Source organism: Rhinatrema bivittatum, chromosome 2 (genome assembly GCF_901001135.1).
Source record: "Rhinatrema bivittatum chromosome 2, aRhiBiv1.1, whole genome shotgun sequence".
In the NCBI taxonomy this organism is placed as follows: domain Eukaryota; kingdom Metazoa; phylum Chordata; class Amphibia; order Gymnophiona; family Rhinatrematidae; genus Rhinatrema; species Rhinatrema bivittatum.
The window spans coordinates 69411285-69424736 of NC_042616.1; the positions used below are offsets into that span (position 1 = coordinate 69411285).

The 13452-nt window shown below is 46.3% G+C and overlaps 1 protein-coding gene across 2 annotated transcripts in view; it reads right to left on the reverse strand.

Annotated features, from left to right (window-relative positions):
• C2H1orf35 (chromosome 2 C1orf35 homolog) overlaps positions 1-13452 on the reverse strand; it is a 106737-nt gene that overhangs the window by 20525 nt on the left and 72760 nt on the right. For both annotated transcript variants that reach the window (XM_029588292.1, XM_029588291.1), the window contains one exon: positions 8241-8357. In XM_029588292.1, the coding sequence (XP_029444152.1) occupies positions 8241-8357 (117 nt within the window). The remainder of the gene's footprint in view (positions 1-8240; positions 8358-13452) is intronic.

Genomic DNA, 13452 nt, shown 5'->3' on the forward strand with positions numbered 1-13452 from the left:
GATAATGTTTCTGCCTCTGGGTGTTTCTCTGGGAAAAGGAAAGTGAATTGCTGCAAAAAGGTAAGGGAGTAGTTGGATCTTCCTCAAGAAAGAAGTAATAGGAATTGAAGAGCTGAGTAGTTAGTGTGGATAGGCAGACTAGATAGGCTGTGTGATCTTCTCCTGTCATCATGTTTCTATGGGACCCACCAGAGAGAGGCATGACTTTACCTGTATAAGTCCATGAGCTGTGCTATTATTTGAACTGCACATAAAGAAAGCTTGTTAATACTGAAAGCACATACAATCTATGTTCTGAAGTGCAGAATGTTAGGTAACACTGTCTGAACATGGTGAGTTGAGGTCCAAGACTGATCCATTGGTGAGAATTACCATCAGTTCAGACTGTAAGGGCTGTGGAGAGCTATTGTACCAGAACTATGCAATAAAATTAAAAAAGATTTATGTCCTGCTTCAGCGCAGACTCTAACAAACATGGAGGCAGCCATTTTTTTTCATTAAAGTAGTTTGGCTGCCATGTTAGTCCACTTGAATGCAGAGAAATAAGTTAACAAAGCAAAAAAAAAAAATATATATATATATAAAGTGATAACCTTATAAAGTATCAACATATATATTTTTTGTTAACCTTTATTTCTGTGCATTTTGTTCACTAGTAAGGCCACTGATGTCACTTGAGTATAAACCCACAAACAGCAGCCTTTTACTCTTCGGGTTGTTGCATCTTTTAGAATGTAAATAGAAAACGATGTTAAGAAAGCAAAGAAAAACACTGCTATTTCAATGGCTTTATAATGAAATGACCCCCCCCCCCTTCTTATTTTCCAAGGCGCTTAAACATGTTGGAGAAGTGTACACACGTACCGTAACATAAGAAAGGCATATTTCCTAGTCTTCATGTTTTAGGCTCCGATTCCCTTCTGTTGCTGCCCCATTCATCCAGTACATATATGGGGGGGCCCTCCCCTTAGATGAATATAGCAGAAATTTGGCAGGAGAAGCTCCTAGCCAAATTTTAGCAACATCTGTCCCTGGAGAGGGCACCTGTCACATGCATACAGACAGATACAGTGACAGGAATAGGTGTTTTGAATTGAGAAACATACCTAAAAGTGCAGTTTATTACTGAAGAAGCAGGAGTTTTATTTATTTATATTTTTTAGGTCCAGCTCAAGCAGAGCCAGGGCTGAGATTTGATGACATGAGCTCCAATCTGGGGATGTTTTCCCTATTTTATATCCCTTCACAAGGCACTTGAGTCCAGTCATTTACTTAAAAATTCTTTTAACCTGCATGTTCTGTTGGGAAGTTCACAATGTCTCATCTGAAAAACTACATACATAATCATCTCAGCGACAGTCCTCTGTCGTGAAAGCTGCAATCACGGGCCCTGTATTTGGTGACTAGGTGTCACTACTGTGTGATGACTGGAACTCCCAAAAAAGGGGCCGTGTACCCCGCCTCCAAAGCATTCTCAGTACCAGCTGGCCCATGGGTTGGAAGACCTGACCCAGGACTCCGACCCAGGTCACTCTGCAGGGTGGTGCACAGCAGTGCATTAAAGCCATCGGCCTGGCCCCGCTAGCAATGGCTGCCCCGACCAGCAGTGCACCCCCGGAGAAGAACTAGCGAGATATAAGTGCTATCCAAGGAAACCAGATGCTATACTTTCTCTCAAAAATACCATAATGCTTGTTGATGCTGAGCATTTTGGACGCGAGAAAGTGAAACATTGGTATGCACCAATACTGCGATTTGAGCTAGAACAGCAGTGCCGCCTTTACTTAGATATTTAGTAAGCTGAAATAGGATGTGATGTGGGTCACCAATGATGTTACCAGTGAACAAAAAGGTTCACTTCGTGCTGGCTGGAGTACCCATTAGAAAGATATAAATCTGGAAAAATGGAGGATTAAAATAATTTCACTGCATATTTCAAGCAACAACAACATGGCAGAAAAAAATCATAATCAGTTGAAATGTATCAAGGTTGTATAAGCAAAAACTCTCCTAATGATGTAAACCTCACTGAAAAAGTGGTGTTACCTTGTCTAATCACAGGCTCAAACAAAAAAGGTGGAAACTCGCTCCCCCCAGCTTTACAATAAACTCGAAAAAAAGCAAATAAGGGGGGATAACTTTCAGAGTCATTCCCAAAGGTAAAATAGAATGGCTCATTATACACACAGCCCGCTCAATAAGCGGGTAAACTTTTGTGCGTATGTTCTGTAAGGGCATAGGTTTACCTGGGGGCAGAGTGAGTGGGTTTGGACTTGTGCACACAGTTATGGATTTTCAAAAGCATGTGTGATCATTTTCCTGAAAAAATTCTGTGCAAGTTGCCTGAGGGTGGTTTTGGTGGGGTAATTTTTAAAGCAAATATATGCGCACTAGCTTGCTTTAAAATTGCTTTGAATCTTAATGTGTATTGTTGCTGATTTTCTTATGCAAGCCATTACAAAATTACTACCATGGAGGTCATTTTCAAAAGTGCATTTACATGCATAAAACTTTTGACAATTCAGCCCTAGGGAGTGAATTTTCCAACGAGTTATATGTGTAAAAGTAGAAATTTTCAAAAGCCCATTTACATGCGTAATACCCAGTTTTGCACACGCAAAAGCTGTTTGAAAATTACCTCTTAAGTGTACAATAAATTCAGTTCTTCTTTATTTATTTACAAATATTTATATCCCGCTTACAGGGCTTATGATTAAAAATAAGGTTTTCGGTGAGATTTACAGCTTTAGGAGAGCCTTTGATGATCTGACTAATCCCCTTGATATGGGATTTCAATGGATTCTGATGTTTTCCAGCTGCTTCCTTGCTGCACTTTGCCAGTGTGGCTGGAGCTGCCTTTCATGGCATAGCTGCCATTGCCTCTGCATGCATTTACTAATGAAGATGATGAATGCTCTGGGAAACAGTTTTGTGTGAATGGGGCAATGAGCAAGGATGGACAGTAACTGCATTTGCATGTGCAGGGGGCAAAGTGTGTGGAGGAAGGTGATTAAGTGGTGAGGACAGGGGACAGTGAATGTGAGCGGGGCAATGGAGTGTGGTTGAGATGTTATGCCTGTAAGTGATAGAGGACAGCGAGCATGGGGGTGAGCGTATGAGGATTAACAGTCTGTGTAAATGTGAAGGGAAGGATGGTGAGCATTTCGGCTTTGAGGGAGCTAAGAAAATCGGTTCTTACCTGATAATTTTCGTTCCTGTAGTACCAGTCCAGACCATGGATCAGACCAGACCATGGGTTATGCCTCCCTTCCAGCAGGTGAAGATGGAGAAAAACTTGAAAGGCACCCATAGTTAAGCTGGTGTACCCCCTGCATCCCTTCAATATAGAGAGCATCAAAGCAGAATAAAACTAGCAATGAATCAAGCAAGAACTTTAAGAACATATAAATCTGTAACCGTAACTTTCTTAGTATGCTGCAATAACATAACCTGAACATGTGTGCGCGGACTTTACAGATCCCCCTGTTACCCACTCCTAATCTTTGGGCGGGCATCTGGACTGATTCCTGGTACTACATGAACGAATATTATCAGGTAAGAACCAATTTTCTTTTCCCTGTACATACCCGGATCAGTCCAGACCATGGGATGTACCAAAGCTTCCCTAAACCAGGTGGGGACCTCGCAAGTCCCGCGCGCAGTATGCCACTGCCAAAATCTTCAGGCACCTGAACGTCCAAGCGGTAGTGGCGAGCAAAAGTATGGAGCATCTTCCAAGTAGCAGCTCTGCAAATCTCCTGAGGCGATACCAACTGGCATTCGGCCCACAAAGCTGCTTGAGAGCGAATAGAATGGGCCTTCAGTTCTTCAGGAACTGGTCTTCCTTTACAAATATAGGCAGACGAAATGGCTTCTCCCAACCATCGTGCAATCATCTTAGATGCCTTGTGACCCTTCCTGGGACCGCTCCATAGGACAAAGAAATGATCTGACAGTCTGAAAGAATTTGTGACTTCCAGGTAATGCAACAAGGAACGCCGAACATCAAGCCGACGCAGCTCTCGTGGGTGTTGTACATCATTTGACAAATTAGGAAAGGCCAGAAGCTCAACTGAATGGCTTAAATGAAAAGATAAGACCACTTTGGGCAAAAAGGACGGAACCGTTCGAAGAGAAACCCCTGAGTCAGAGATCCTCAAAAAAAGGTTCCCTACAGGAGAGTGCCTACAACTCAGATATCTGGTGAGCCGAGCATATAGCCACCAAAAACACCGTTTTCAAGGTGAGATCCTACAATGTTACCGTTTTAAGCGGTTCAATACTCAAAGAACCAAATTAAGACTCCATGACGGACATATCGGACAGACAGGGGGCTTCAAATGCCTCACTCCTCTGAGGAAACACACCACATCTGGATGTGACACCACCGAGCTACCAGAGTGCCTAGGGCCACCACCTGTACCCGGAGGGAGTTAAAGGACAAGCCCTTGGCTAATCCATTTTGCAAAAAGCTTAACATCTGAGCAATCTTAGCATGTCTGGGAAGAATCTCTCTCTCACGACATCACATCTCAAAAACTCTCCATACTCTACTGTATGAGAGGGAAGTAGATGTTTTCCAGGCTTGTAGCAATGTAGTGATGACCTCCTCAGAATAGCCCTTCTTCCTCAATCTCCTCCTTTCAAAAGCCAAGCCGCTAAACAAAAGCGAGCTGCCTGGTCGAAATATATAAGCCCTTGATGGAGAAGCTGTGGAAGATGCCCGAGTCGTAGCAGGCCATCCACGGTCAGATTGACGAGATCTGCAAATCACGGACATTGGGGCCACTCAGGTGCCACTAGGATTACCCTCCCTGGGTGGACCTCTAGCCTGCGAAGCACCTTGCCCACCAGAGGCCAAGGAGGAAACACGTACAGGAAAACTGAGATTGGCCAGGGAAGTACTAGCGCATCGACCCCTTCTGCGCCATGATCCCTCCCAGCAACTGAAGAAACGAGGGGCTTTGGCACTGTTGCGCGTTGCCATCAAGTCCATATGGGAAGACCCTCATCTGCGTGAAATGAGATCCATTGCTCCGTCTGAGAGTTCCCACTTTCCAGGATCTATGCGCCTTTGACTGAGGAAGTCTGCTTGTATGTTGTCCTTCCAGGCGATGTGAGACGCCGATAGCATCGCTAGATTCCTCTCCACCCAAGCCATAAGCAGCTCCGCTTCGTCGGCTACTGCTTGACTTCTGCTTCCTCCTTGATGGTTGATATAGGCCACCGTCGTCGCATTATCGGAGAGGACGCGAACCGCCTGATGACGTAAGTGGGGAAGAAAGTGCTGCAAGGCCAAGCAAACTGCTCTGGTTTCCAGGAGATTGATAGACCATCCGGACTCCTCCGGGGACCAACTGCCCTGTACTGAAAGATTCTGGCAGACTGCTCCCCAGCCGGAGAGGCTGGCATCCGTGGTCACCACTGTCCAGTGCAGGACTTCCAGATCCACTCCTTGAGACAGGTTGAGCGGGCAAAGCCACCACCCAAGACTGGACCTGGCGTGTTCGGTGAGTGGCAGAGGGAATTGTAAATTCTTCAACTTGGGATCCCACCAAGAAAGTAATGCTCGTTGTAACGGTCTCATATGAGCAAATGCCCAAGGAACCACCTCTAGCGTGGATGCCACTGAACCGAGAACTTGAAGGTAGTCCCAGGCCTTGGGCAGTGGAAGAACCAACAAGCAACAAACTTGTCCCATCAGCTTGTTCCTTCGATCCGTCGGAAGAAAAACTTTCCCGACCTAAGTGTCGAACTTGGCTCCCAGAAATTCCAATATCTGAGAGGGAACCAGGTTGCTCGTGGCCTGATTGATTACCCATCCGAGGGATTCCAAAAGAGGTCACCTTGTGGATCGCTTCCACACAACAATCCCTTGACTTTGCCCTGATGAGCCAATCGTCCAGGTAGGCCTTGTCTCCGAAGAAATGCCGCCACAACCACTATGACCTTGGTGAATGTACAAGTTGCGGTCGCGAGACTGAACGGCAGAGCACAGAATTGGCAATGCATTCCCAGAACTATAAAGCGAAGGAACATCTGATGATCCTCACGAGTGGGAATGTGCAAGTATGCCTCCATCAGATCCAGAGAGGCACCGTTTCGTGCCCCTTTTTTTGGCATGGCGTCCAGGTTCAGAAAGTGCCCAGAATGTCCCGAACAATGTCGATCATGTATCATGGAACCTAACACTGTGTGTGTCCTGTGCCTCGGCCCATCGCACGATGTCCGCGATGACTGATCGCAGAGACTCCATGAGAAAATGTGGCACTTTGAGAGCCTTGTTTACCTTTTTGAGGTCCAAAATTGGCTGGAAGGACCTTTCTTTCTTTGGACCTACAAAGTAAATGGAGTACCTTCCTGTCCTCCAGTGGTCTGGAGGGACCGGCTTTACCACTCCCAGAGCCAAAAGACGTTTGAGTGTCTGACGAACAATCTGACATTTGAGCTGTGCACCGCATGGAGATATTAAGTAAATGTTTCTGAGAGGCCAAGCAAATTCTAAAGCATAGCCTCGTTCTATTATGCTTAGCACCCACTGATCGGAAGTAATTCTGGCCTATGCCTCGTAAAATCGGGACAGGCGACCCCCTACCTGAGGGATCGAGGGATGGGCCCTGGCCCTTTCGGGCGTTTCTGCATCCTCGAAAGGACGAGGACCAGGTTTGGTTCCTGGCCACCAGTTGTTGCCTGTTCTGCCGAAACCTCCACTGTCCCCGAAAACGAGAGCGGGATGAAGGGAACCCTCTGGAGGGTCTCAGTCTGTCCTCTGGTAACTTGGGAACTTTGTTCTCCCCCGGGGACTTTATCAACTGCTCCATATCCTCTCAGAATAAAAAAACACCTTTAAATGGAATAGCACCAAGCTGAGCCTTGGATGAAACATCAGCTGACCAGTTGCAAAGCCACAAAAGCCGTCTTGCGGACACTGCCGACGACATGGTGTGAGAGGAAGTATGGAGCAGGTCATACAGCACATCCGCCACAAATGCCACTGCAGCTTCCAAATGCTGCACCTGCTCCAATTCATCCGAAGGAAGATCTTCTCTGGATGTCAGCAATTGCTGTATCCAGCGTAGGCTCGCACGCAGCATATAGCTGCTACACACCGCCGCCCGAATACCCAGGGCTGACACCTCAAAAATGCGTTTAAGCAGTACTTCCAGCTTGAGGTCCTGAAGTTACTTGAGCGCCGCCGAGCCTGCGACTGGAATAGTAATCAACTTGACAACAGCCAAAACTGGAGCGTCTACCTTAGGGGACCGTAGGAGTTCCAGGAACTCATCCACCAGCGGGTAAGATTATCCATAACTCGACCAACCCGCAAACCAGCATCCGGAGCATCCCACTCCCTGGTCATCAGCTGCTGAAATATGTGATGGACGAGAAAAATCCGGGTCGGCGTTCATAATCCTGCCAGTACTGGATCCACAGAGTCCTGCGGCGGAGCATGTGAGGGGGGGGGGGGGTGTTCCACTCCACAGGGAGGGGTCCTGGATTACAGCAGACCAAAAAAGAAAATTTTTCAAAAATTTGGATTCTTTTTTTTTTTTTACACAATGCTCAGGCACAGCACGAGGTAAGAGAGGGACTGGACCACCAGTAATCTCTTCCCCAGGTCCTTACCTGTCTGGAGCCCCACGGGATTACCAACCCCAGCTCCAATAACCTGCCACCAGAGAGGATGACCCCGCAGGATCTAACAACCCTCTGGGAAGATAGGGAACTCTGCAGAAGAACCTTTTTCTGTCTTCTTTTTTTTTTTTTTTAAACTTGCTTGATTCACAACTTATAGCTAGTTCACTCTTAGGTACTTTTAAGGGATAGCCTAAACCCCAGAAACAGGTCAAGACTGCAGGGTTTGCATGACCTCCATCTGCTGGAGACAGAGAAATACTGAAAGGATGCAGGGGGTGCACCAGCTTAACTATGGGTGCCTTTCAAGTTTTTCTCCGTCTCCACCTGCTGGAAGGGAGGCATAACCCATGGTCTGGACTGATCTGGGTACGTACAGGGAAAGTGAGTTAAGGGCAGAGTGTATGTTGGCGCGAGAGACAGAGAGAGTGTGTGGCTGGAGGGATGCTCAGTGTGAATGGAGATGCGAGTGTTGGTAGCGTGTGAGGGAGATAAGGAATGCATATGGGCTCATGGTGCACGAGCGTGTGAGCGACGAGGGACAGTGATGTAGGGGGTGGGAATGAGCATGTGTATGTGCACAGCAACATTTTCATACAACACACCTGTCTCTGTCATCTGAGGAAAAGTCTTTTTTCTTCTCATGGTCCTCTCTCTCTTTTTTCCTTTCTTTTTTCTTTTTCTTCTTTTTATCCTTTTTGGACTTCTTTTTGCTTTCTGATCTGCAGAGTAGAAATAGAACCAGACAGAGTGATCCCTACTGAAAGCTTACTGCTTGGGACAGAGAGATTTCTAAGTAGGGGAGGGCATTCTCAGGCACCACCTTCCAGAACAATGCCCCCCCCCCCCCACCCCACTGCATCTGCAGTCTTACAGGAACTGACATAATCAGCTCCATAATGCTATAAAGGACAGAACTGAGGCCAATGCGAATAAGGTGCTCTCAGCTGCAGATAATGCTAGGGGTGGGAGGATGCTGTGCCCCTTCACATCCCATTTTGATAAGTATCAGCTGGAGGGACGGCAAAGCTTGATGAAATAGAATGGAATTTCTCTGAAAACCTGCCCCATAGCCACCCAGATAATTTATTTATTTTATTTAGAGGATTTTATATACCGATGAACGTTGGGAACATCTCATCGGTTTACAAGAAACAACGTGTAGCAAACTGCGCTTTACAGAGAAACTTGAACCAAATATACAATAAAGAACGAAAACATAATATTTCTAACAGATAGATTCCTCAATTAAATTACAAATGTGCATCAGTTTAACAAAAGAAAGGGGAAATATGATACAATATAAAGGGAGAAGAAAGGAGGGAGATATTTACAAAAGAATGGCATGGTTAGATAATTAGAGAGAGTTAAATTACAATAAGTAGGACGCGTGATGGAAATGTTATCAAGCAAAAGCTTGCTTGAAGAGGTAGGTTTTTAGATTGTGTTTAAATTTTTTTGGGCAGGATTCCTGCCGTAGATAAGGGGGGAGTTTATTCCAAAGGGCAGGCCCAGCTAAAGATAGTGCCCGAGCTTTAGTGGAAGCAAGTTTGGATTGTCTGGGTGAGGGAGTACTGAGGGTAGCCCTGTGTTGTTGCCTTAACGGTCTGCTTGAATTGTGAAAGCTCTGCAGATAAGACCCAGGTTCAATTCCAGGACCTCAGTCCTACTCCTCAGGCTGTCAAGGACAGGAAATGTTTTGTGTGGGCATCATCCCACAGCCCCCAGGAAAACGGGAAGAATTCTCAGTCATCCTGCAACTCGGACACCTTCTTAAGGACATGCTTATGCAGATTCTGGAAAGAACTGCGTTCCAGAAGATTGCCACTGTGAAGACCAGGCTGTATGGGAAGCAGAAAGGAAAATTGGTTCTTACCTGCTAATATTTGTTCCTGGAATACCACAGATCAGTCTTGAGTTTCGCCTCCCTGCCAGCAGATGGCGACAGAGAAGAAAAGCTTTGCTGACACTGCTACTTAACCTAGAGTGCCACCTGCAGTCCCTCACAGTATGACCTGTAAACAAGCCAAGATGAGAATAGCTATAACAATAACTGAGACCCTCCACCCCCTACAATGAGCAGAATGTAGGCAGGGGCTCTATGGAAAACCCATTCCAACAGCATTAAGCAAAAGATCATGTAACCAAACAAATTGCCATGACGAGTGAGCTTTAATGAATGTGTGAGGGTCTGGACTGATCAGTAGTATTCCAGGAACGAAAATTAGCAGGTAAGAACACATTTTCCTTTCCTGTTCATACCCCAGATCAGTCCAGACTCCTAGGATGTACCCAAGCTCCCCTATACTAATCCGTGAATGTGATAGCCCCGTTCACAATACACTCAGAGTCTGTATCCTGGATATCCAACCAGTAATGCCTGGAAAAAGCGTGTAAAGACTTCCAAGTAGCCGCCCAACATATTTATTGTGAAGAAACCAGCTAACACTCGGTCCATGAGGTTGCCTGAGCCCGAGTTGAGTGAGCCCTAAGACCCTCTGACACAGACAGCCTTTACAAATATAAGCCAAGCTAATCTCTTCCTTCAGCCATCTTGCAATAGTAGCCTTGGATGCCCTGCATTCACAAAAATATGAACCAATCTCCGGAAATTATTAGTCACCTAGAGATACCTTACAACCACACCACATATCCAATACACGAAGCTCCTTCGCGTGTGACACAGAAGAATCCAAATTCAGAAGGGCAGGAAGTTCCACTGTTTGACTAAGATGAAAGGCTAAAACAACTTTTGGCAGAAATGAGGGCACTGTATGCAAGGAAACTCCATTCTCCATAACCTGAAGAAAGGGACCTCTACAAGACAAGACAACACAACATCTGAAGCTCTGAAAGTCTTCTGGCCGAACAAATCGCCACCAAAAAAAACCACTTTCAGGGTTAAATCCTTTAGAGTCATTCTCCACAATGACTCAAATGGAGCCTCACATAGCCCTATCACCAAATTAAGATTCAATGAGGGACCCACCTTCCACATTAGGGGGCCGCAATCACAGCCAGAGGCAAGGCCAGGGACACTCCCTGCACCTTACCCCGAAGACAGCCTAAAGCCGCCACTTGTACCCAAAGGAAATTATAGGCTAGACCCCTTCCCTAGACCTTTTTGTAAAAAGATCAAGATATGGGAAATTGAAGCTCGAGTAGGATGCTTGCCCTATTCAACATATCAAGCCTCAAAAATCCTCTACACCCTAACATAAGCCAAGGATGTGGACGGCCGTCCATCCTGCAAGAAGGTGGCAAGGACATCTTTGGAGTACCCTATCTATCTCAAGTGGTTCCTCTCAAAAACAAAGCTGTGAAACAGAAGCGATCCACCTGATCTGCAAATATGAGAATCTGGTGTAACTGTCTCGGAAGGTGACCAAACCTTAATGGACTGTCCACCACCAAGTTTTCTATGTCCGCGAACCACAGCTGACATGGCCATTCTGGAGCCATGAGAATCACTTCACCTGGGTGTTTCTCTGCGCCGTAGTACCCTGCCCAGCAATGGCCATGGGGGAAAGAAGTAAAGAAGAATCCCGGGTGGCCAAGGTAGCACCAGAGCATTGATTCCTTCTGCTCCGTGTTCTTCCCTGCAACTGTAAAAACGCGTTGCCTTGGTGTTTTGTCTCAACGCCTTCAAACTTCCTCTGACAGCTCCCATTCTCTAGGTTACAACTTTTGCCTGCTGAGAAAATCTGCCTGCACGTTGTCCACCCCAGTTATGTGAGATGCTGCCAGAACTGCCAGGTGCTGCTCCGCCTGGTGTTCCAACAACCGAGCCTCCTGAGAAACCATCTGATGTTTGATCTCTCCCTGTCAGTTGATATAAGCCACAGTCATTGCATTGTCTGATGGAACCTGCACTGCCTGAACTTGTAAACTTGGAAGAAAGGAAAACAAGGCTAAGCACACCATTCTCGTCTCTAACCAAATGATATACCACGATATCTCCTCCTTTCACCACTGACCCTACATGGTCTGGCCTGATACTGCTCCCCAATCGGACAGGGTGGCGTCAGTGTCCCAATCACCCAATCCAGGATTTCCAACTCCATCCCCTGTTCCAGATTGACCCGACCAAGCCCCTTCCTGAGGGGAAGAGGAATTTGCAATGCTTCCAATAACAGGATCCAACGGGAGGGGAGCATTCTTTGAAGGGCCGCATATGCACAAACGCCCAGGGAACTAGATCTAGCGTCAATGCCATAGAGCCCCGGACCTGCAAATAATTGCAAACCCTGGGCACGAGTCACAACAGGCAGCGAACCTGACTCTACATCTTCACCATCCTGTCCTCTGTGAGAAACACCTTGCCTGTCCGGATGTCAAATCAAGCCCCTACTAACTCCAAAGATTGGGATGGCATTAGATGGTTCTTCTCTAGGTTCACCACCCAGCCAAGAGCCCTCAACCTCTCTAGGACCCGCTGTACTGCCAGCTGACAGAAGTCCACCGACTTTGCCCGAATGAGCCAGTAATCCAGATATGGGTGTACCAGCACTCCTTCCTTCCCAAGGGCTATTGCTAGCACCATAATCACACTGGTGAACATACACGGCGCTGTTGCTAAAATGAAAGAAAGGGTACAAAAGTGAAAATGGTATCCAAGAATCATAAACTGCAAGAACTTCTGGTGCTCCTGCCTGATTGGGATATGTAGATATGCCTCTGTGAGGTCTAGTGATGCCAGGAACTCTTCCTTGTGAACTGCTGCTATGACCGAACGCAGATCTCTATACAAAACCTTGATACCTTTAGAGCAGTATTGACCTTCTTTAAATCCAAAATCAGTCTGAACATCCCTTTCTTTTTCGGGCTCATAAAATAAATGGAATAATGACTTTTTCCCTGTTCTTCACAAGGAACCATCTCGCTCTTAGTTGTCTCACACAGTCCAGTGTCGTGAACTGTTTGGCGCATGGGGAGATGAAGGCTTCCCACACCAGGCACATAAATTCTAACAAGTAGTCATCATTTTATCCCTCCCAAAACCCACTGGTCCATTGTGATTCCGGTCCATTTCTTGTAAAAGAAGGCCAACCGCCCCCCAACAACTGGAAGAGAAGAGTGGATCGGCCTCGTTTCATTGTGAAGACTTAGCTCCCCCGGTTCCTTGACCAGGAATATCTCGGGTCGGCTTTTGCCCACCTCCTCATCGCTCACTATGGAAGTCTCGCCAACGCTGGGTTGCCTAGCTACTGCCAGCTCTCACCTGTGTCTAGTGTGATAAGAAAATTATTCCTTACCTGCTAATTTTCGTTCCTGTAGTACCACGATCAGTCCAGACAGTGGGTTGTGTCTCCCTTCCAGCAGATGGAGTCATAGAAAAGCTTGAAGGGTGCTTCTTATAGCCTGGAGCGCCCTCTGTGTCCCTTCAGTATTGAGTATATCAAAGCAAGAAGAAATCATGGAATGGATCAAGTAAACCAACCTCAAACTGTAACTATGCACAAGAATATTTTGATTAGAAATTGTAGTGAGAACAAACTTGCAAAAGGAACCATTGGCAATACACGAACAGTCCTCATACTGTTAATCATTCAAGCTGATGTTCAAAAGTACAGTGTAGACGATCCCAAAACCAATATCTATTCCAAGGGTGGGCGTCTGGATTGATCCGCGGTACTATAGGAATGAAAATTAGCAGGTAAGGAATAATTTTCTTTTCTCTGTACGTACCCAGTTCAGTCCAGACAGTGGGATGTACCAAAGCTTCCCTACATAGGATGGGCCCCAGATAGCCCTGCTTGAATGACCTGAGTGCCAAAAGAGCCAAAACCTGGTGATTGGAGATTTAAGCGATAGTGA